General features: G+C 46.8%; 1 protein-coding gene across 2 annotated transcripts in view; it reads left to right on the top strand.

The window, feature by feature from the left end:
- Window positions 1-25,669, top strand: part of CASKIN2 (CASK interacting protein 2) — a 277,560-nt gene that overhangs the window by 220,345 nt on the left and 31,546 nt on the right. For both annotated transcript variants that reach the window (XM_078654526.1, XM_078654527.1), the window contains 2 exons: window positions 11,230-13,362; window positions 15,391-15,736. In XM_078654526.1, the coding sequence (XP_078510652.1) occupies window positions 11,230-13,362; window positions 15,391-15,736 (2,479 nt within the window). The remainder of the gene's footprint in view (window positions 1-11,229; window positions 13,363-15,390; window positions 15,737-25,669) is intronic.

The following is a 25,669-nucleotide window of genomic DNA, read 5'->3' as shown; positions in this document are numbered from 1 at the left end:
TGTACGCTATTCTGCCACTCATACCGCTAGTAGTGCGCAAGCTAAGACAACAGTCTCTCAATATGATCTTAGTAGCTCCCACATGGGCACGCCAACCGTGGTTCACCACGCTGCTAGAACTCTCTCTAGTTCCACACCAAAGACTGTGTCTGACACCATCCATACTAACTCAGAACCATGGGGACATCAGACATCCAGATCCAAGTCAACTGAATCTGGCGACCTGGCTCCTGAAGTCTTAGAGTTTGGTTACCTTAACCTGCCACCAGACTGTATGAATATCATTAAAGAAGCCAGAAGACCGACTGCTAGACCTTGTTATGCAGCAAAATGGAAAAGATTTGCCATTTACAGCACCAATAATGAAATTGATCCCCTGGATGCCTCTATCCAGAATATCATCTGCTACCTTCTACACTTACAAAGATGTAACCTAGCATACTCATCTATACTGCTATGCCTTGCAGCCATTGCTGCGTACCTACAAAATAGACAACATCTGTCATTATTTAGAGTACCTGCAATTAAAGCATTTATGGAAGGATTAAAAGCAATCATTCCTCCTAGGTTACCACCCTCACCAGTGTGGAACCTAAACATTGTTCTTACAAGGCTTATGGGACCCCCTTTTGAACCTTTACACAAATGTGAACTGCAATTCCTCACATGGAAAACAGCTTTCCTTATTGCTATTACCTCTCTTAGGAGAGTGAGTGAGATTCAAGCTTTCACTATAGAAGAACCATTTTTACAATTACGCCGTAGAACAAATCTCAAATTCCTTCCTAAAATAATTACTCCATTTCATCTAAACCAATCAGTAGAGTTGCCAATGTTTTTTCAAAACCCTGACTCAGTAGCAGAAAGAGCTCTACACACCCTAGACGTTAAAAGAGCCCTTCTCTATTACATTGACAGGACTAAATCCTTTTGCAAAACAAAACAATTGTTTTAGCTTTCTCGCCACCACATAAAGGCAACCCCATCGCTAAAGCTAGGATAGCAAGGTGGATTGTAAAATGCATACAAATATGCTATAAAAAAGCAAAACGTACATTAACAATTCCTCCTAGAGGGCACTCCACACGCAAACTAGGAGGCTCTGTGGCTTTCTTAGGGAAAATTCCCCTAGAAGACACCTGCAAGGCAGCAACATGGTCTATAACACATACCTTCACTAAACACTATTGTGTTGATGTGCAAGCCAAGCAGCAAGCTGCAGTAGGCCAAGCTGTCCTCAAAGCTCTTTTTCAAACTACTGCAACAGATACAGGTGACCACCGCTAAGGGAGACACTGTTGTATAATCGATGCTCAGTGTGAGATCTGCAGCTCATATGCCTCGAACGGAAAATGCTACTTACCAGTATGCATCTGTTCTTGGCATGTAGAGCTGCAGAGTCTCACACGCCCACCAGCCTCCCCGGGACCTGTATCTGTTCCACTTCTATCTTACTTAGTTATACATGCATGGACATCCTTTTTTCTTTCTACTAACTCCATCATTTCCTATCATGGTGAAAAACAATCTAAGGATGGAGTCGATGCCCATACGCACTATCGTCTAAGGGAGGAGTCACCTACTCATGACTACAAAGATTTCTTCCAAGACGACAACAACATGCAATCATGGTATCTGCACATGCGGTTTGCTAGGTCCCGAGCTACCGGAAGGCTTTTGTATTTTCTTCGGAGCTGGGCTCGAAGGCAGAGCTTCTGAAGTAGTTTTTCGGTCTCGACTGGGCCCTGGAGGCGGAGTATTGACCTTTGCCTTCGATTTTGGTGTTGGGGTTGGGGCAAGGGCAGTTGTACTCACTCGACGATCCGAAGGTATAGTCATCGGAGTCATCTGTCCCAGATACGATTTGGAGATCTTCTGAATCTTCTTCGGGAACATCTGGACCCTCGTCGAAGATGTCCTCTGGTTCTGGAGCTGATCTCTGCATGATGTGTCGAGGGGCCCTTCGATCTCAAATGGTTTTCTTGGATCGCAAGGAAGCGCAGGCTGGACTGCTGGACTCATCGTGTTCAGGTGATAAGCACAGGTTACAGACCTTGTGATGGTCACTGTGCGGAAGTTTTGCTCCACACTGGGGCATTTCTTGAACGGCGTCCTTTCCATGAGCTGTAGACCTCACGGCGTGGATAGGCCCAACGGCCCGCGTCGACGACTAGAATCGACCTGATGAACTCGAGTCGATGGTTCTTGATGTCGAAAGTTGTTTATAAGAGTTTAAGTAACTTTTTTGACTTGTCGAACTACTTAGAAAGTAGGTTTCGAACCGGAGTAGAAAAGTTGCATTCGAACCCAGTGGCGGAAAAAAACAATCTAAGGATGGAGTCGATGCCCATGCGCACTATCGTCCAAAGGAGGAGTCACCTATCTTGTGACTACAAAGACTTCTTCCAAGACGACAACAACATGCAATCATCCGAGCCCAACACCAGGTGGCGATCTAATGCTCAGTGTGAGACTCTGCAGCTCTACATGCCAAGAACAGATGCATACAGGTAAGTAGCATTTTCCTTCATAGTGTATAAAATGGTGGTAAGTGAAACATGTGTCAAACAAAGCTTTATGTAAATAGATCGCACTGAACATTTGCTTCCCTAAAATTGCCTATCCTAGGCACGTGCATTAGAAAAGTCAGCGATACTCTTTTGGCTATGGTGCAATAATTATGAAGTTTATGAGGAATCAAGCCTCTGATTTTGCTAGATTTTAGAAAAACCGGAGCCTATCCTACTTGCACCAGTATCTTCTTCTGCTTTGCTAGTTGGAGTTAGACCACCATCGGTAATAAAAAGGTTTAATATCTGAAAAGTTTTTTTCTCTCAAAATAAAATTTCAAGGTTCTGGAGTTGTCCAACTAGTGGAGTGTTAACTCCATTGAGGAAACAGGTGACCATGTCAGAAAGAGTGAAATTATTATTCCTTAATTAAAATGGAATTCCTTCATAGTTTAGGAACGGATAAACATGGTTCATTGAAAGATTATTCGTGAAATCTGAGACTCTTCTGTGTAGGAAATTTGGTTGCTGATTGCGGGGGATGAGTCCCTACTCAAGGAGCATCCACAATTCTGTTCAGGGTGAAACACAAACCCCATAATAACCAGTACTCAACCCTCTGGTAGCTTGCCACAAAAGCCGTCCAGCTTAACTTGGAGGCAAAGTGTAAAATATTTATGTAGCACACAAACATTAATGAAGTAAAAACACAACAGAAGAAAAATCCCACACCAATTTGGAAAATAGAGTAAAATGTAATTAATTATCTAACACCAAAACAACAAAAATCCAGTTGGTAAAACTGGAGATATTTACGTTTGAGATTTAGGTAAAAGTAATGCTTAAGAGCACAAAATCTGCCAACTGTGCTTATCCGATCGCGCCGGACCAGGACAAAGTCACATTTCAGGCTGACCGCAATGGAGTACAGGCCGAATGTAGGGACCAAGTAAGGCTTGCTAAACAGAGTACCTTAAATCCTGGTTGCGAGACCATTAGTTGAAGATGAGTCACACAGCGGCAGTTCCGATGGGCTGCGGTGCGAGTTCCTGCGCCAAGGACATGGGCGTCCGCAGGGGGGGACAAGGAGGGGCGCTTGCCCCCCCCCCCCCCCGGATCACAAGTCCGTCCGGTGGGCAGCGCCCTCCCTTGATGTGTTCAGTCGAGGTGCAGCTGCAAGGCCCGAGCCGGGGGGCCCCCCTCTCCTGGGCCATGCTGCCATGGGCTGAAAGTGTAATATGACCCCCAGATTCCTTTCAGCTGTGCAGACTGGGCAGGGCTGGTTTTGTGGCCGTGATCAGCAACTCTCTCTTATCCTAATCGCTGCATCTGCATGATAATTGCAGATGCTTGAACTGGCCTTAGGTGTGAAGTGAGCCCTGCCCCTGCATTAATGAAAGGCAGAGCATCCTGCAGGGCTCACAACAAAAAAAAAAAAAGAGTGACCTTAGTGTCACAATCAGCGCTGCACAGTTTCAATGAAGGGAAAAGGAGAAGAGCAGAAAATGAGAGAGAGGCCATTCTTTTCTATTTTCCGCAACTCTTTTCTTGGTTTTCTTCGAACAAGCATGTGCATCCAAAAGAAACATAAATAGAGAAATAGAGTTAAACATAAATAGTGACATCAGTTGAATATCAGCACTTGGGGGCAGATCTACAAGGGCGAAAACCAATTACAACGATGAGACAATATCGCAGGTGCATTACAACGCACATTTTACATCGCGACAACCTTAACAATGTATGCTTTTACATCGCGCATGCTGTTACATTGCATCACATTGCATCGCCATGCTGTTACATCGCCATTGCATCGGTTTTCAACCGCGCACGATAATTTACCATTTACACTACGCAAGTGTGTGAACCATCGCATCGCATTTAAACATTGCGGTTTTACACATCACACAACTTAATTACAATACAAACTTTTTCCTTGTAAAACTCTTATCTGTGCATTTGATCAACAAAAAATCTCATGGACATAGTCACTCTAGACAACATCATTTAATCTGTTATTATCACAGAAAACACTTTCGGTAGTGGAGCAGCTGGTGTAGTCGTAAAGAAGTGTTGTGAAACTGTTGAGAGGTTCTCGTTTCGCATCAGGTTCAAAGTAATGCACTTTGCAGCGATTCCAATTGAACGAGCACCAACAGGATTGAGATATAGCCCCCGAAGAAGGGCCAGAAGGGCCCAAAATGCATTGGGCAGAAACCATTTACACAACGCAAGTGTGTGTACCGTCGCCATCACATCGCAAGTGGGTGAACATTTACACTGAAACAAAGCTATGATGGAATCTAAAATAATTTTTGATTCAGGGGGCACGGTAGATGTTCTCTGGCTACTGAAATGCCCAGAATAGTTCCTATACTGTACCATTGTTTCTGGACCTCTACATGAACCAGAGGTCTGTAGTTTTGCCTTGACTGGCCCCAGTATTTCCATAAGGCAGGGTACAGCTGATGCTTCAGGCCACAACCAGACCCTGGCTCCAAATCAAATGAAAAGGATAGGAATTGGCATTGTAAAATTAGTGTTGGGGGAGCGCTCCAAGGGCAAAATGTTATTTTACCTGAAGAGTTGATAATCCTGCCACCGTTGCTGGCTCTTTTGTGCTTCTGCAACGGATGGCAACTTCAGGCTGGTAGCAACCATCAAGTATTACTTGATGTTGTTGAGTCTGCTGGCATGTAGCTGGTATTGTATTAGTCTTAAAAGAGAAACCACAACGTGATACTTGTGAATGTGGGAGGATGACCCTTCCTGTCATTAAAGTGAGCCAGGGGACAATTGTTCAACTTCTCTACTCGTTGTCAGTAGCCAGCGCACCTGGGCGCAAGTGCACGTGTCGCAGACGCCAACTGGGTGATAGTGAGGCAGCTGAGTGACGCCGATGTAAACTACACTGATCTCAAGGTCACAGTTGAAGCCCACCACAGAGCAGAATAAAAAGACTCCCTACCACTGAAGTGCCACCATGCATGCATAATCAAGCCGATGAGGGGGACACTGTGTGTTGTGTAGATTAACCAGGGCACTCCGGGAGTACTGCACTGACAAATGAGCTGTAGAAGCTTCTGGAGCTGGCCCGGCGTGAGTATGATCCGGGCCCTGCGCCACGGCGGACCCAGGCCCAAAACACCTCGCTGCACACTCTTCTTGCCAGCAGGATCACAGGGACCTGGTAGTTCCGCGCACAGGGTCCTTAGGGGCTCTCCACTGGTCGCGACCAGCACCAGGGCCACCGCCACTCTGGAGGGGTGTGCTCGAGCTGGGGTGGTGTGTGTTATTTCGGGAAAAAAATGCGATGTTAAAACATGCGGGTTGTTTGTGTGTATAGTGATTGTGTTTTGTATGCATTTAAATGATGGAGCGAAGTAATGGGTTGCGTTGTGACAGCGTGCGTTGTGAATGTGTGTGCGATGTAAAGACGGCGATGTGAATGTTTGCGATGAAAACGTTTGCGATGCAGCATCATACATCCATCTACAAGCCCCATGCGCCGCCGGTGCATCACGTTGCATGACGCACCGGTGGCGCAGCCTGCTAAGGGATATTTGCAAGCACAGGTAAAGTCACCCTGCGTGACTTAACCTGTGCATGTAAATATCGCCCCTGTTCACGCAACACTTTGCGTGTTAGGGGCGGGACATGGGTGTTCCCACGCAACACCCATGTCCACTGATGCATTTACAGATTTACGAGAAATTGTAAACCTGGAAATGCGTCAGTTTGCTGCGCCACCATAGGGGATGCCCATGGCCAAGGATGCACCCTGCAGTGCGGATTCTGGGAATTTGAGATGCATGGTCCTGCGTCATGTAGCGGCGGTTCCAAGAAGTTGCAGGGCTGCGATGCGAAGTCCTGTGTCCAGGATGTGTTGCACAAAGCGCTGCAGGGAGATGCGTCTTACTGTGTCGGTTCTGCGCAAAAGACTGCAGCTTGGCTGGCAGAAAACCTTCAGGCCCACTTCGAAGGGTCCAGGACTGAGGTGGCACCACTTTGTGGAGTAGGACTCCAGGTACAGGTTTGGAGCCAGGTGGTTGGAGCCTTTTCGGTCCCAGAGTCTCTGATCCACCATTTTACTAGGGCCTTCAAGTAAATTAAATGTGCCAAATGGGGCCTAAGCCCGTTCTACCATATTTAAGGGTGAGAGCACAAGTACTTTAACATGTTAGCAGTGGTGAAGCGCGCCGTGTCCTAAAAGCCAACAAAAACGATTTCAGAAAACAGGAGGGGCAAAGCAAAAAGTTAGGGGATGAACCTGCAAAGAGGGCAGAGTCCAACATTCTGAAAGTGTTGAAAAGGTGTGCATAAGAGAGGCTAAGATAAGTTAGTTTCCCTTGGACGGCTGAGCCTCTAACGAGTATATAAAGCAAAACAAAATTCCTCATTCTTAAGTGAGAACACATCATCCAAAATCATAACCTAGCTATGTCGAGTAGCTTGTCACATTTCATTGTAAGAACAGCAATCACTCTCTCTAGCTTTTCTTCTCACTACAGAATCCTGTGATGGCTATGTTACATTCAAGAGTGTTTCAGGTTACAAGTATGAAGTGGGCTGGTTTCTACACGTGACCAAGACCTCAAAGTCTGAACACTTTACCCCTTCCACTTAGGCACTCTGGAGGAACCCTATATTTAACAATCACAGCACACCCCTTCAATACCAATGACTAAACCATCTTTGCATCCATACTAATGAATAAGACCCCTTTGCACAGCTCTAACACCCTGCACCCGAAACACCCCTGCTGAGGAATACCAAACTAGTGTTCACCCACAAGGACCTGTTCCTGTTTTTTCTTTAAGCTATAAACCGCTGTGTTTCTCATGGTTGCATGGATTAATTCTTAGAACTCCACGTTCCTCAGCTTGTAATCAACCCTTGCCACTGAAGGCCAGATTAGAATCGCTCCTTTCCATTGAAATTCAGGTACTGGTACCGGTAATGCTTAATAGTACAGAACAACATCCTCGAACATGCGAATGTGAGTTTTTCTTCGGCCAGGTGTGCGGAGCCTGTTCTGGTTCAATCATGGATCACTTTACGAGAGGTAGCTGGTGGAGGCATTGTATTAAACAATTTTGTACTTTTCTGGACAGGGAACCTCTTGATCTAAATTAGGCCAAATCTAGTCCGAATCGCTGACCTCTTCCATCAGTGAATCCTGATTGTTCAAACGCAAATCATTGTCATTTTGTTCTTAACACGTCCTTTTTGGTGAAACTCCAAACTACATTATCGACTAATGATTAAAGCAATTCCCAAGGTTGATATCACGTTGCACAACTGTGCAGCTGATGCAGCCTATTGTTTTCTTTATAGATATTGTTTTAATAAAAAAAATAATGAAATATTTGGCAACATGGACGTTATTGGTAAGCATTATCCAAGGAATATCACAATGGAGCCAAAGTTGCCTCATAGGACATATGGTTGAAAACAAAGAGAAAAAGGCTGTAAACCACCCCCTACCTCCTCCCCGCCCCAGTAAACAGTTTGTCTTCCACAAAGTTTCAGCATACCATTGTATGTAATTTGTGTTATGTACCACACAGTTTAAGCAAGTACCCCCCTACTCCACCCCCACGTACTCCGGTGGTTTATCCCCTTAATCCCTCCTCGTGTCCCCTAATAGGAGAAAAAGCTTTGCGCCCGGGGGGTAGTGCTGCTGAAGATTAAGCTAAAACGTGCAATAGGGAACCCCATATTGATTCAAAATTTGCATTTTATTGGTTTAGTATCCGAGCAAGCCTCTCCATGGCCAAAGTATTCCACAACTTTTGCTGCCATTACATTATAGAATATTGGCCCTTGAATTTCCAGTTAAAGGCAAGTGCCATACAATTTCACACCAGGGCCTGTCTACTTTAGACTGCTGCGGGAGGATCATGGAACGTAGACCAAGCTTTAGAAAGACCTTGCCATTAGGTAGTTAGTAGCTAAGGATGGTCTTCAGAGAAGCCAAGATTTCTGCCCAATATGTTTTATGTCAGGCAGTTTCATAGAATGTGGCAGAAATCGCCCAACATACCACATCCCTTCAACATAGTCACTCCCAGGATGGATTTGGTGACATTTGTTTTGGCCCATGTACCAGGCGTTCATTACTTTATAGTGTGCTTCCGTTCCTTGGATGCTAGTGTTATTCTGGACTATGTTTTCCTACTTCGGACCCTATAACCCCTAAGTAAACTCCCTTCCAGACGTGAGTTCAGAAATTCATTTATGTCTTGTGAGGAGAGGGGCCAGTATAAACATGGATATTGTGAATATGAGATGCTGTGTGTTTTGTACTTGCAGCTGTTGTAACAAACCTTCCAAACAGAGGATTCTGTTGTCCACAGCCCTAGTTGTCTCCCATTGTCTTAATTAGGTATGCTGTGCCTTCCCTATGACTGAGCAAATCTACAGCTTTACAGGATTCAAATTATTTGATCTGTCTGTGTTTAAACATTTCCCCTGTCTTGATGCAGCCTCTCACCCGCAATGCCTCCCAACGCATTGGAGGCTACCTCCGGAATGAATAGTTTGTATATAGAAAGAGGGTGAGGTCATATTGCTTTACTGGCATGTACCAAATTATGAGGGCTGTGCCCTTTGCTTAGGTATGTGCTAAGGTATACGTTGGAAGAGTTGAACTTCTTGATTTATTTAAGGCAGTACCGGAGTTTACAACCCACAAAAGCCTGTTTCATATCAGGACAGATTTTGACAATTTCTTGTAGTAGCCAGTTTACCAAGATCCTTTTCTGGAGAGCTTTTAGTATAAGGAGAGACCAGGCATGCCAAGACTGCTCAGCTCAGAGAGCCCCCAGAGTGTTTTAAATGCCAGTCGGCGAGGTGTAACCTGCCATAAGAAGTGGAGGCAGGACAGTATTAAATTAATTTTTATTATGGCCCTACCTGGAAATGTAGAGTGAGGACCATTTCCTCAAATCATTCCAAAAGGCTGCCAGGAGTCTCAGGTAATTTGCACTGTATACATCGGCTACTTTGGGGGTTATTTAAACGCCTAAGTATTTGATCGACTTGTTGACCCAGCTGCAGTTTGTGTGACCTTTAAGCTTTTCTATCCTGGCCTGATCTAGGGTTTGGGGATTGCAAGTTTGGTGAGATTAATTTTAAAGCCAACCATTTTCTTAAATGCTGCATATAGATAATCAAAGTACGAAGAGAAGTTGATGTGTATCCGTCCCAAACAGGATTCCTTCGATTTCGCTATCTTCCCTTACACAAATGGCTAGCAGCAGTACGCACAAGGCAAACCGGAGTGGCAGAAGGAGACAACCCTGTCTTGTGCTATTGTGAATGGAGAACAGGTGCAATAAGCGTCCTTTCAGTCTTATCCAGGAGGAGGAGTTATAGCAGTCCCCAAGGGCCATCGCTATGAACCTTTGTCCCAGATCTATTTGATCTAAAACTTTGGAGAGAAAGTTACAGTCCACCTAATCAAAAGCCTTCTCTGCATCAAGGGATATCGTAAACCGCAGGTATCACATTTTTTTGGACTTGCTTGATCAAATAGACCAGCCTCCTCATGTTGTCATGCCTCTGTCTCCTCACAATAAAGTCAGATTGGTTGGGGTGGACCATTTCAGGCCTAATTCCTTCTAGTATGGTTGGTAAAGATTTATTGAAGAGTTTTGTCCTCGGAGCCACGGGCCACTAGGAAGAGCAGAGTTTGCAGTCCCTCCCTGGTATAACTATAAGGCAAATATCTGCTTCTCCCATTCTAGGGGTGAAACTACTGCCCCTCTCCCCCAGTTGTTGAACATGGTGGCAAGTCTAGAGCCAGGGTATGTGCAAAGATGTTATAAAAGCCACCAATGGAGCCATTAGGATTTGGGATCTTACCAGCTAGTAGCGAGCCGATGGCAGCAATAACTACTTCTGTAGTTATAGGGCCTCACTCTGAGAGACAGATATGCAGAGTAGTTTGATCTTATCAAGATACACTTCTAAAAGGCTGTCCCGGGGGCCTCTCCTATGCATAGTGGGGAATGAAATGAGCAGATGTCTACTATTTTTCATTTTCTGTTGCTAGAAAACAGCAGTTGGAGGAGCAACTTGATTTGTTGTATACACGTTTCATACATCTGGGCCTATATCCTTTCGGATTCCTCTGGTGAAGGTAACTGTTTGCCTGCTCTCACAATAGTAAAACCTCCAGCATTGGACAATCTCCACATGATTCCAGTTACCAGTCCTGTATAAATAAGAACATTGCATATTGACCACCATAACATTTAGGGAAGAGACCCACCATTTTGGACTAAAGAGTCAATCCCATAACTACCTATGTCTACCCCATGTTTTCAGGAGTAGCCCTACACTCCATAAAGGCACAATGGGTTGTGACGCACTCTTTATACCATTGATGCCCGACTCCCATTAAATCACCTAAATCATATGATTCGATTTCACCCATAGCTGCTTTGTGTGGCAGATGTAAGCAGCATCAAGGCATAGTATTGTGTTAGTGTTCTTTAAAAGAAATACACCGTATGACAAGAGAATGATGATGACCAAAAAGAAGTAAAGGGAAGGCAATGAAAAGGGAGACATGTACTGTTTGATAGCAGGATTGTTTGGGGATGAGGAAAGTTTGGTTAAAGTGGATGCTGGGATATAATCTTTCCCTTTCCCTCATTGGAGCAGCGATTGCTATATTCAGCCTCATTCTTGTCCTGTTCTTTCTTTGCAGGACACCAGAAGAAACTCATGCTTGCTGTAAAGAGATTGTCTGACATCCGCAAGAGCCTAAATCAAGCTGATGGCAATACACTGAAACGAAGGATCCCTGGATCACTAGATATCGTGGCCATTGAGGCCATTGAGAGTGAAGAGGGGTCAGCTCCCACCACGCCCACCCCTAAGATGTCCACATTCCAGGACAGCGAGTTGAGCTGTGAGCTGCAGAGTGCCATGTCCAATAGTGGGCATGCCACACTGGGAATCCATTCTGGTGGCTTGGGGATGTCCCGCAGCCAAGAGAGCATTGGCAACCGTTCTAGGGGCTCTGGCCACTCACAAGAAAACATGTTGTCCCGTGGGGCCCTGTGCAGTCACTCTCATGAGAGCTTGGGGGGCAGTAGCAGTGGCAGCAGTGGAGCGCATTCCACCATCCATCTACGGTCGAAGGACAACCCGCCAGGACGAACAGGCATTGACAACTATGGTAAAGTTCTTTCCCAATTAGCATTTCAACAAGAAACCAATGGTCTTCAGGGGAGCCCACTAAAGGAGCGGAACCTTCCAGAAGGCATGGATTACTACCAGCGCCCCCTGGCTCAGAAAATGGGTTGTCCCTCCAAACCAACCTCCGCCCCTTCACAGCCACCTACGCTGTGCGCCCCACCCCACAATCCCAGCAAAGGTGAAAGCCCTGGTGTTTTTCTCCACTCACAGCTTTCCCTTAGGTCTCAGCCAGCTGCAGAGCTCTCTCCAGCCCCAAATCGGACACTATTACCTTCCACTCAGCAAACCTTGTCCTATTTACATTCCCACTGCAGTGGCAGCAGTGAACCTCCGATCCCACCGCCAAAACCCGCCTTTACCATTCCCATCCAAGTGCAGCAGATGCCTACAGAGGATCGCAAGGGGGAAGGCATCAAGTTAAAGATGCGCTCTCTAAGTCTGAACCGCTATGCTTTGTCTGATGGAGAACCCGACGAGGAGGAAGAGGTTGAGGTTGCGCCAACCAGTACTCTTGGATCCTATGCTACTCTGACCCGGCGTCCGGGCAGGAGTCAGGTGGCACGCACCTTTGCACCAACAGAGAAGAAGGTGCTGCGCAGTCAGTCATTTGCAATTCGAGCACGACGTAAAGGCCCACCACCAGCGCCACCAAAAAGACTGAGTTCAGTCAGCAGCACCCAGACGCTAGAAAAAGAGAGTGGAGGTGTACAAGAGATAAACCAGACATCTTTACTAGACTCAACTAGTACAGCTGCCCTGGCAGCACAGGATGCTAACGACGGGAGCTCTGGCAGATCTGTGAGGAGTATTGCTGCTATGCTTGAGGTATCATCTGGTGGGGGGACCACAGTAAGGTCTGCCGAAGGAGCACCATCACGACTGGACAAAGGGGCTCCACTTCACAGCCCACCTGTGGCTGCAGTCGTGGGGAGGCCACGAGATAATCTCTCTGAAAATGTCCCACGGAGGCGGACAGTCAGTGAGCCAGGCACGCCTAGGACAGAGATTCTCCTCCCAAAGCTTGACAGTGGGAAGTCAGACAGTGACGAAGAGCTCAAGGCTAAAAAAGAGGAAGCCACCCATTCCTCCTCTTCTTCTCAGAACAGCTCTAGCGAATGCATTCCATTTGCAGAAGAGGGAATCCTGACCATCAAGCAGAGACCAAAGCCCAGTGGTGCCTCTAGTGTAGACGCTGGCACACAACCCCCTCCAGTCTTGGGGGTCATTTGCACTAAAGAGGATTCTGTTGCAACCAGCAAGAAGCCAGAGGTGCCGGAGTTTAACCTAACTGAGTCCGATACAGTGAAACGAAGACCCAAGCTGAAGGACAAAGAGTCTTTGGAAGATGGGGGTATTTCTGCAGGGACTTCTGACATGGGCACTGAGCCCAGATACCTGGACAGCCAAACAGTGAGCACGGTAAAAGTGATGCAACCCTCCTCGATCAATATGACTCCACCCAGCAAGGATGGCTTTGATGATGACAGTGTTGAGTACAGAATTGCAGAAATTGAAAAGAGTTTGCTGTCACTTGAGAAGGGAGCAGTCAAGCCTATGATCTCCCTGAAACCTGATGTTCCAGAGGTTACAAAGCTGGGAAAGTCGGGCATCACCTGTCTACAGAGGAGCCCCATTAGAGGTATGCTATTTCCATCATAAGAATGCATTGGTACTGATGCTGTAGGACTGGTGACTCTGTGGAAGCTACGAGACTTCCTTTAGGAGCACTGATTGCCAAGGCAGGAAGTTGCAAAGAAAGGTGTAGCTGTGTTTGTAGTAGGGTGAACTTTAGGTACTGGTGTTCAGTGCTGATGAGAGCTGTTGGTATCTTTGTAGCAGATACAGGTTTGTAGGTGAACTGTACGTTGTGGTTTCATAGTGATACATATGTGAAGCTGCAGGGATTGGGGCAGTACAGTAGGCTATCTAGATAACTATGATAGTAAATCTCCTAAATTACTTCTTAGAATGCAAGTGGTGATTTGCCCTGCTGAATGAGCCCCTGGGGAATAGTTACTTTTTAACATGCCAAAATACACTCTTCTAATATGTACTTCTCCACCTTAACATTGCTTGTCTTCCTTTAACCCTTTTCCAGCATCACCACCCAGTCTCTGCCTTGACCTGTCTCACCTTCTCCATCTACTCACCTTCATATTCTCTGGCGTTTCTACTCACTTTCTTCATATCCATTGTTAGATGCCTTGCCTTTGATTTTCAGCCTCTCTCACTTTCCCATTCCATTTTTACTCTCACCTCCTTCTTTCACTAGCTGTTTTTTTCCGCTCTATCCTATCCAATATCAGAAATGCACCCTCGTGATACTCATCCTCTTTGTTATTGCTTCTCCGTTGGTGCATTACTGGACACTTCTTTGTCTTGACCTAGTCTCGTCTTCCTTTTCTGCTTACCCACCTTTTCTCTGGTTCTGTTTACTGCCTCCCTAACCAACCTCCCCTGCGTTCTCTTTTGTTGTCCATTTTTTTCTTCTGTACTCACCCTCCTCTCAATTTGCATTCATTTCTGCACTTTCACACCCCTGTCATCCTTTGATGTCCTTGCCTACTCTTTAATTTCAGTCACATTCCACTAATCATTGATTACATTTTGGTTTTAATGTTTGGTTTTAATGCAATTTTCTAGTCCACCTGTTATCTGTGCTGAGGTCTCGACTTTGCCTAGCACTGTGTGCATTGTGCTTATGCCATTGGGCTGAGTTTATAAGAAAGAATAAATAAAATAAATCAAATTAAACCAATCTCTTGACATAAAGGACTTCTCAAGATGGAACACACTACCCACTACAGCTTAAACATGTAAATGTTCAGGAGGTGTGGTCATAAATCAGTCTATTTATACTAGCTGATTATCTTGCTCCTCAAGCGACACACAGGAAATATTTAAAGCAGGCTTACACCACCTAAAGTACTTGAAGAAACTGTTACTGTATATATAGTAGTTTTAGAGTCCAAGCTGTTTTTCTCTGGCATTTTGTAGACTGGACTATGCCAATGCCATGTATTTAAGGTTGCTAGAGTATTTCATGAAAGGGCTTCAACACCATTGACCCATTCGTTTGTTCCTATCTTTTTAATTTCCCTTTGAGTATTGTGTGCACTCTGTGTTGCAAGATTAAGTTGCTTGTGTAAGCCGGTTCACTCAGACCAACTACTGTTCAAGTTTCTAAAAGAATCCGACGCATGTTAATTTGTATAAGTATCTTCCTCTGGGCTGCCCTGTCCTTAGGATCTGTGTTCTGCTGATGACCTCCTTCTCTTTCACAATCGGTTAAAGACATTTCTTCTTGCACTAGCTTTTGTACACGGAGTCCTCCTAGTAGTGCCAAGAAGCTACTAGCAGCTTAGTAGAAAGCTGTAGGTTGAGATGCAGCAATGCTGGAAGCTCGGAGAACTGTAGCATTAGTGTAGCAGTTTTACCAGCTGAGTAAGTTGTCATCTTTAATGTAGAAGCCCATATTATTGGTGTAAAGAATGTTAGCTATAAGTAATGCTGTACTGTTGCTGACCAGAGGAGTCATATGTTGTGGTATTAATATTTCTTTGTCTTCAGGGTCCAGAGGTTGCCCTGCAGGCATGTTCATAAGACGTGTGCTTGTTATGAGTCTATAGGTGGCTCAACTCTCATGTTTCTTTGTATTTCTTCTTAGAATTTTCTGCAAAGCCTTCATCGATTGCTTCCACCCAGCTGGCGTTCTCCAGCCCGCACACCATACCACAGAACATTCCGCAGACTAGGCTGGGCCCTTCTGGACCTGGGGCTCTCACCTGGACAATGCCAGAGTTCTCAGGACCTTCCCATTCGGCTGAGCATTTCAACCGGAGCATTGCCTCCAGCACAGATGCCAACAGAGGGGCTCACATCTCCATAAAGTCTCTGAATAAGGACCCGGCACCTAGCGCGTCCTCCTACACGCTGCTGCATCCGCCTGGCACTTTGCAAGCAGTACTACCAGCGACAGGGAGGAATGCAGCTGCTGAAAGTTTAACAGACAGGTGAGTTACATTGAGAAGTCACAGACCGGCAGATGAGGCCTTAGTCATAAACTCTTGAGCCACCATCCCCATATTTCTAGTTGCTCTTTGCAGTTTGCTTCGTAGTCACAAATACTTGTACACATGTAATCCTGTTTTGCTAAAAAAAATAAAGTTTTCAACCGAAGCAGGATTACCCTTGTGGGGGTAATTAGCCCGATGTTAGGGGAATTGAAATGGTAAAGAAGGGAACAGGGCAATTTTCGATGTAGAATATATACATTGTCCATTTGGCAGTGACCCTCATACCGTATGTATGCATTAGTGTATGCATTGAAAGCAACATGCAGTAGAGCTAGGTATATCAGAGCATGCACATTCTAAGATGGTTTCATATGACGATAACCTTAAGAAAATCGGGCACAGTACAACAAATAGTACCAACCTTGATTAAACTAAAAATCAATCCTTCATTCTGTATTTTACATGTCATGAAGAATGGAAGTTTCTGATTTTCTTTGTTCCCTTGAGATTCTACCTAATACTAATCTTAAATTAAACCAAGGGGATTTTGTTTTTTTCCAGGAAGGCTACTAACAGATGGAAAAGTTACACACTCTAACTGGGTACACATTGAGACTCTTCGATCTTCTTTGTGTGTACCTAGTTCAAAGACTAAAGGTTCTGATTTATACATCATTCTGCAGGTTCCTCTCCTTAAAAATATTCCCAAGGCATCAGACTGGTCCAGAAAAGCCTTTCCTCACCTGTAGTTCTTCAGTGCTGCCAAGTGGCGCTATGCTACGCTAGTCATGACTGCTTAGCAATATATAATAGGCACTAATATAATCACAGACATCTGTTCCTGTTTTTCCGTAACTCATCAACACGGCGCAGAGCTCTCTTGGTACTTCACAGACTCATTTTTTTCTCCACTTCAAAACAGCCAGGTCTGATGTTTCAGGGTTCAATCTTTTGACATAAGTACACCAAGTAGAAGTCTTAATTGTATCCTCACAACATGTGTATGTGGTGTCTTCGATCAGACAGTGGTGCCACAACTTGCACTTCATGTTCCCCGCTGCACTGAAAGCAATCCGGGAGGCCAAGTTGTTCTTGGTCGAGGACCGACGGGACATGCAAAAGCAAACTCCCTCTCCTACGGATAAATCTCCTGTGAGGTTATAATCTCCCAAACAAACAGTCTTCCTACAAAAAGCACCATAGGATGGGAAATTCTCTTCTTCCTTGAGGAAACAGTCCTGGTCCCTGGACCATTCAGTGTCACTGTGCTGTTCCCCAACAATAAGCTCTTCTGCGTTCTCAGACCTCTCTGACTCTGGATACTGACACCTTGCTGGTCAAGCAACAGATTAAGTCCCATCCATGCCCCCTCAAAGCCTCACCAACCACTCTCCCCCATCCCCTTTAAAGCAACCATCTTCTGGTGGCAGTAGGAGGATTTCCCACTTTTCCGCTATTTGCAAGTTGAATACAACAGACTTCTGCGTCATCCAGTTGATGAACAAGGGCTGTGCCTTACCCTTCCTTTCCACAGAGCTTCTACACTCTGCCAGGTCATGCTCTTTGGTTCATGCCTCAAATCTGGGTGCATAGTTCCTTGCCCTGATGAACGAACATTGGGGCATAGAGGTGGTGCTACTTTAAGGAAGGGAAACAGGATTTCCTTCCTGATCCCCAAGAAAGATGGAGGCCAGCGTCCCATTCCAGATCTTGGCCTTCTAAACTTAGCATCTTGGATTTGTCCTGCTGAAAGAATGTCTCTGAACTATGTTCTGTTAGCCTTTGATAGCAGAGATTGGTTGCGGCCATGGACCTCCAGGAAGACATCTGTCAGTCTTCCAATTTTCTCTACTTACAGGCAAAAATCCAATGGTTTGATGTTGATGTTTTGACCCTCAGTGACACACTCAGCAGATCACATCGGGACAGATGTACCATCTGTCTAAACACCTATAGGAAGTAAGCAAAAATGGTCACGATTAGTAAAGTAAAATGTGGGAGATGACGTAAAAAAGAGAGCAAGTCAATACTCACACACCTGAAGAATGAGCACTTGAGTAGGAGGAATTAAATGCCACCTATAATACAGTATTCTGCAAGAGTGGACATGAATATATTGCTAATTTATCGGCAGGTCCACTGGAATTATGCAATTTTGCAGCTTTGACGTTTTCCGCTTACTTATGAATTTGCCCCAATATCTATCATCTGCTGCATAATCTGCAGATTTTAACAAAAAGATTATTCTTGCTTCGACAGATCAAAAGTTACCAAAATGTAGCAACGTGGAAGTCCCTACACAAAGGTTGGCTGGGAACCCTTCTGTTCTTTATTGCTACGTTTGAGTTTTAAATTGTTGCCTATGCTCAGACATTAAGAAGGGTAATAAATGACATAATACTATCCATCCAATACAACCACGTGCTGCGTTATGCTACATAAGTTGCCTTTTCTTGCCGCATAATGAGAATTTGCCTAGCCTTAGTGCTGGTAAGTTCCAATTCTGTTAAGGACTCGTAGGCGAGGATTATGCCTTCTTCATTCACTTTATTTTTACAGCAGCAAGAAAACACAGAAAAACCTACTTTTCCCAAGAACACCTGGGAAACAGGAAACCCAAACATCAGTCCTCCGTCAGTCTTTGCACTCCAGCAGCTCCCATCATGCTCCTCTTCCTTCGCGCGAAGCCCATGTTCCGGCATTCTCACGCATCCTGATTGGGACCATCATTCCCTGCAAAAAATCGCACTGTCAGATACTGGCCGTGTCTTCAGCAAATCAAAAGGTACATAGACACAGAATACAGTGCAGCAGCAACCGTCATAACAGCAGAAATTCCGTGAATGATTTACTTACATTCCATACGGGGAGGGTCCACTTCTTGAAAGTCATTGGGGGGATAATCCTCGCCTTGTCCTTAATAGAATTGGAACTTACCAGCACTAAGGCTAGGCAAATTCTCATTCTATGGCAGGACCGGAGGCTTCGGATTATGCCAGTTCAAAGCTTGTCGACAACCAGCTGAGCCACTTCCAACACTGGCTTAAAATAGAACCTCTTGAACGTGGAATCTGAGGACCAATCGGCCGCCCTCATCAGATCCTCTATCCGAGCCCCAAGGGCAAAGGATTTGGAGGCCATAGCTTCTCTTGCTGAATGAGCTCCAAATTGTTTGGTATCAATCCCCGCCTCCTGCATCACCCAACGCACCCACCTGGCGATTGTTGGGGAAGAAACTGCCTTGTACGGTTTACGTAGGGCAATGAGAAGTTGTCTTTCGCCCGGAGGGCGAGTGTCATCGGTCATATCCTCGTAAGCACGGAGGCACTGCACTACACACAGTTTAGGGGAATCTGTAAAAGCCAGGTACAAAATAACCCGTGTGAGGGTCTTAGTTCGCCTGCTCACAGTAAAAGACACCCCTTCCGGGGAAAAAACTCTGGCCGTGATGTCGAGAGCTCGTACGTCTGAGACGCGCCTGCAGGATATCAGGCACAACAACATCGCTAGGTTCGAGGCATGTGGGCTGCTGAATTCACATCTATAGCATAGATCGCCGCCTAGTGTTGGGTCCGGATGATTGCACATTGTTGTCCTGGAAGAGTCTTCGAAGTATCACGAGATAGGTGGCTCCTCCCCTGGACTACAGTGCGCATGGGCATCGACTCCATCCCCAGATTGTTTTTTTCCGCCATTGGGTTCGGATGCATATTTCATCACTCAAGTTCGGAATCAATAGAAACTTTCTTTTTGGCCCAAAGGCCTTTTCCTATCGTCGGTATTGTCTTCCGATCGGGTGCCCAGTTCTGTTCCAGCTCAGTTCCCGAGTCGGACATCCAGAGGAGTCGCGTGGCTCTTCAGTGCTCGAGGCCCGGTCGACGCTACAGGCCTTCTTCGACGAACCATCATGGAACGGAGCCCGTTCAAAAGGTGCCCCGTGTGCAACTCGAAGTATCCTCACATCGACGTCCACCCGGTGTGCAACAAGTGCCTGTCGCCGGATCACGATGAAGCCAGCTGTATGGCTTGTTCTCGTTTCCACTCCAAGAAGACAATTCGACTTCGGCACGCAGCGCGCCAGGAGGCCCAGCAGACGGCACCTGACCCGGTGAACATTTTCGATACCGAGGGAAAAGAGGCAGACGAGCAGGAAGATCAAGAGCCGCCTTCCAATCCAGCGGCGGAGATCGACTCCAACTACGACGCAGACGTGGAAATGCTCGATGCTGAAGAAATCGTCAGCGAGGTAGGAGACGACAATGAGGCCTATGGGGCCACGGAAGATAGCTCAAGCGAGGAGCTATGCCCCGTTCAAACGATATATACGGCTCAGGTCGAGGGATCGCCACATGGCCTTACCCAAGATCTTGCACCAAGTTCCACAGTCTCGCCTCCGGGCCCGGCTACGGACACTTCTAAAGAGCCACAAATGGTGAAATCGAAACCGAAAGAGAAAGCTTCGGTGTCTACACAACCGAAAGTGCTAGAGGCGCCGTCGAAACAGAAAGTGCGTGTCGCCTTGGTCGGCTCCAAGTCTTCAGACCTGTCGGTGCAGACAAAGCCAAAAAAGGTTGTCGACCCGGTGAAGTCGCTCAAGGGTGTCGAGCCGAAGACTGGGACACCGAAAGCACTTGTCAAGGTCGTCGAACCGAAGACTTCGGCGCCTAGGGCCGTCGACACCGACAAAGGACTCGGAGCTCCAAAGGTTGTCGATCCTGCGCGTCGGCCGGACAAGGCCAAAAGTACTACAACCATCGAGTCCGCACCTGGTGGTGGCTCGAAGGCACCTGTCGAGTCGACACAGCCGTCCGCCTCCTTCACGAAGCAGGTGTCGGAATCATTGAAACGCATTAAGGACAAGGCTTCCGCTGCCGATCCGAAGGATACTTCCACGCCGAAGCCTGCCACCAAACCGCACAAGTCGACAGCGCCCATTCAGTTTACGCTGCCGCCGAAAGTGGCGCCGAAGGCATTCGCGCCGAAGACGGTCGTCAAGGCGTCCATGAAGGTGTCCACGGGGCCGAAGCCTACACCTGCGGTTGTGGGCCCAAAGCATCAACAACCCCTGCTGGAGGAGCAGTCGGAACAATTCATCGACGCCGACACCGGTAAACTTTCTATTTACAAACGAAAGATCACCCCGGCACAGCCTATGGAGTCCTACACAATTCCTTTAAAGAAAAAGAAGGATTCCACGGATTCACCCGTTCTGGTAGAAATAATACCTCCACGTGGACAGGACACTGCTCCAATCTCGCCCACTTACTCAGAAGTGGAGGCTGGGGAAGGTGACTATGATGAGTACAACTACCCTGCAGACACTGATCCTGAGGATCAACATGACACATGGGCAGATGCTGCTGACCCAGGGGATCCACAAACTGCCCCAGACACTCAAGTGTATAATGTAAAAACTTCGCCTACTGACGACTCAGCGGCATTTAATGCGCTTATTGAAAGGGCAGCCAAAAACCATGACGTCCAGCTCCATGCTGACCCTATTGAGGTGGATTTTTTGTTTGACACCTTTTCCACCTCTGAGAAGACCGTAAAGACTCTGCCAATGCTGAAGGGTGTCTTAAAACATGCTGCAGACATTTTTAAAGAACTCACAAGGGCCAGGGTTATAAACCCCAGAATTGGAAAAAAAATACAAGCCGGCGCCTGGGGACCCTACCTACATCAGGGGCCAGTTGCCGTTGGACTCTTTAGTTGTTTCCAATGCCTGGAAGAGGGCAAACTCACAAACTACTGGTGATGCTCCTCCCCCTGACAAGGCATCTAAAGTGCTAGAAGCATCAGGGAAAAGGGTGGCGGCTCAAGCGGCCAATATCTGGCGCATTTCAAACACTCAGGCACTCTTGGCCAGATATGACAGGGCACATTACGATACACTTGAGACCCTGTTACAACACTTGCCAGATGAATATAAAGAGGCAGCAGAGATGCTCATACAAGAAGGGAAACTCATCTCAAATGCTTCTATTAAGTGTGCACTGGACGCAGCAGACACCGCGGCCAGGGCCATTAACACCAGTGTAATGTTGCGGCGACAGGCCTGGCTCAGAATCTCCGGGTTCAAGCCGGAAATACAAACCACCATCCTAAATCAGCCTGTAAACCCTGATCACTTATTTGGACCTGAGGTGGACACCACTCTAGAAAAAATCAAAAAGGACACCGAGACTGCAAAGTCTATGGGGGCTCTCCAGTCCCAGCAGTTCAGGGGTGGTTCTTTTCGTCGCTCAAGCAATAGAGGTGTTTCCAGAGGCCAGCTGTCCCAGCAAACACAGTACAATAAGAGTGGCGCACAAACCTCGTACAACAAACAAAGTACCGGTGGCTATCGCGGAAACAGCGCTAAAGGCAGAGGTCGTGGAAACAACAGCTCCCGATCCTCCGCTGCCAACAAACAGTGACGCCTTGTCACTGCCCCCCGACCATACAACACCGGTCGGGGGGAGACTCCAACAGTTCCTGCCAGTCTGGACATCCATCACCACAGACAGGTGGGTCAGGAAGCTTATCCAGTACGGTTATTGTCTGGAGTTAACATCCACTCCACCCAACATACCCCCAAAACACCGTCCTATGTCCACAGAGCATTTGCACTTATTGCAGCAAGCGGTACTCGTCATGCTGCAAAAAGGGGCAATCGAGCTCATACCAGTGGAACAAAGAGGCACAGGAGTGTACTCCCTGTACTTCTTAATCCCAAAGAAAGACGGGTCCCTCAGACCCCTACTGGACCTCAGACCCCTAAACCAATACATCCTATCGGAACACTTTCATATGCTCACACTGCAGCAGGTTCTTCCGTTGCTCAATCAGTGGGATTTCCTCGCAACATTAGATCTAAAGGATGCATATTTTCACATTCCACTACATCCGTCACACAGAAAATACCTCAGATTCACCATTCAGAATCAGCATTACCAATTCAAGGTCCTCCCTTTCGGAGTAACTACAGCGCCCAGGGTGTTTACAAAGTGCCTGGCGACAGTGGCTGCGCACCTCAGGAGACAAAGCGTTCACGTCTACCCTTATTTGGACGACTGGCTTGTCCAAGCAAAGTCGGCCCAGCAGTGCGCTGCCCACATGTCCCACACCATTCACCTTCTTCACGATCTGGGATTCTCACTGAATTACCCAAAGTCACACCTTCAGCCCGCCCATGTACGGCAGTATCTGGGCGCGACAATAAACACTCTGGCAGCCACAGCACAGCCAAATTCAGTGAGGATCAACAGCATTCAATTGCTGATACAAAAATTCAGACCGCAACACTCGCTTCCAGCACGAGTGTTCATGCAGTTGATAGGCATGATGGCCTCCTGCATCTTCATAGTCCCGCACGCGAGACTACATATGCGTCCGCTTCAGGAGTGCTTAGCACGTCAGTGGAATCAGGCTCACGGACAGTTAAAAGACCTAGTGTTGGTGACCGGTCGTGCATACAACTCTCTGCTTTGGTGGAATCCACACAACCTTTGCAAGGGCCGACCGTTCCAGGAGCCTGTGCCACAGATCATCCTAACTTTTTTTGTGCAACAAGGTCGTGTTGATCCGGACGGACAACATAACGGCCATGTATTACATTCAGAAGCAGGGAGGTACACACTCTCCACAGTTGTCTCATCTGGCTCAGAGCATTTGGAAGTGGGCCATTCAAAGGAACATCTCCCAGGCAAGGACAATCAGATGGCGGATCTGCTCAGCAGGTACAGCCACCAAATGCAGGAGTGGGAGCTATATCCATCAGTACTCCGCCCGTACTTCCAGCAGTGGGGACATCCAGAGATAGACCTGTTCGCCACAAGGAAAAACGCCAAATGCCAAAGCTTTGCCGCCAGGTTCCCGCACCCACAATCGCAGGGCAATGCGATATGGATGAACTGGTCAGGCAAATTTGCGTACGCTTTTCCCCCAGCACCTCTAATACCGCTGGTGGCACGAAAGCTAAAGCAACACTCGATGACGCGCATCCTGGTTGCTCCAACGTGGGCACGCCAACCATGGTACACCACGTTTCTAGAACTTTCCGTGGTACCGCATCAAAGGCTGCACCTCACACCCAGACTTTTCACGCAGAGCCATGGCGACATTCAGCATCCAGATCCGCAACAGCTCAACCTGGCGATCTGGCTCCTGAGGTCTTAGAGTTTGGCTACCTCAACTTGCCTCCAGACTGCATGGATATCATACGGGAGGCAAGAAAGCCCACCACCAGAGCATGCTATGCGGCAAAATGGAAGCGGTTTGTCATTTATTGCGTGGACCACAACATAGACCCGCTTGACGCGTCTACACACAACATCATTTGTTATCTGTTACATCTTTACAAATGCAATCTAGCATATGCTTCCATTCGAATACATTTATCCGCCATAGCAGCTTATCTCCAAAATAGGCAGCACCTTTTCAGAGTGCCTGCCATTAAAGCCTTTCTGGAGGGACTCAAACGAGTCATTCCTACCAGGACCCCGCCAGCTCCTGAATGGAATCTTAATGTGGTCCTCACCCGACTAATGGGTCCACCTTTTGAGCCTCTACATTCATGCGAGATTCAGTTCTTAACATGGAAAGTGGCTTTCCTGATAGCGATTACATCACTGCGACGTGTTAGTGAACTCCAGGCACTAGCTATCCAGGAGCCATTCATACAAATTCACTCCAACCGGGTGGTGCTGCGCACTAACCCTAAATTTCTTCCAAAGGTGGTTTCACAGTTCCATATCAATCAGACTATTGAACTGCCTGTGTTCTTCCAAAATCCTGAGACAGTGGCAGAAAGAATGCTCCACACTCTTGACGTCAAAAGAGCTTTGATGTATTACATTGATAGAACCAAAGATTTTAGGAACACAAAACAACTCTTTGTTGCCTTTTCCGCGCAACACAAAGGCAACCCCATTTCCAAAGCAGGTATAGCCAGGTGGATCGTTAAGTGTATTCAAATTTGCTATCAAAAAGCAAAGCGCACTTTAACAATCCCCCCAAGGGCGCACTCCACCCGCAAGTTGGGGGTCTCCATGGCTTTCCTTGGAAATATCCCTTTAGAAGACATTTGTAGAGCAGCCAGATGGTCTACACCACACACATTTACAAAACACTACTGTGTAGATGTGCACTCCAAATAGCAGGCAGCTGTAGGGCAGGCTGTTTTAAAAACTCTTTTTCAAACTGCTGCAGCTGGCACAGGCGGCCGCCGCTAATGAAGGGACTGCTATATATTCTATGCCATAGATATGAATTCAGCAGCCCACATGCCTCGAACCGAATATGCTACTTACCAGTATGCATCTGTTCTTGGCATGTAGGGCTGCTGACATTCATATCGCCCGCCCTCCTCCCCGGCGCCTGTAGCGGCTGCAGCACTTAAACTTACTCTTAGCATGGTCATCACTCACAGTGTTACACTCCATCTTTGCCACAATGGCTAAAAACAATCTGGGGATGGAGTCGATGCCCATGCGCACTGTAGTCCAGGGGAGGAGCCACCTATCTCGTGATACTTCGAAGACTCTTCCAGGACAACAATGTGCAATCATCCGGACCCAACACTAGGCGGCGATCTATGCTATAGATATGAATGTCAGCAGCCCTACATGCCAAGAACAGATGCATACTGGTAAGTAGCATATTCGTGTAGCCGTAAGCTCTTTACGAGAAAGAAACCTATTAGGCTGCCAAGAAATAAGTAAATTCAGAACTCTGTTTACGTCCCACAGGACAGAGTAGCGCGGTTCAGGCGGCAGAGAGAGGCGGATCCCTCTCAACAACCAGCATACCAAAGGGTGCTCCCCAATCGGGGAACCCTGCACCAGGTCATGTCCAGCCGATATTGCAGAACGGAAAGTATTGATTGACCGGTAGGCCAGACCATCATCCGCCAACCCGGCAAGGAAGTTAAGGACATGCACTACATCT

Source organism: Lissotriton helveticus, chromosome 7 (genome assembly GCF_964261635.1).
Source record: "Lissotriton helveticus chromosome 7, aLisHel1.1, whole genome shotgun sequence".
NCBI lineage: Eukaryota > Metazoa > Chordata > Amphibia > Caudata > Salamandridae > Lissotriton > Lissotriton helveticus.
This window is presented reverse-complemented; position numbering and strand designations above follow the sequence as displayed.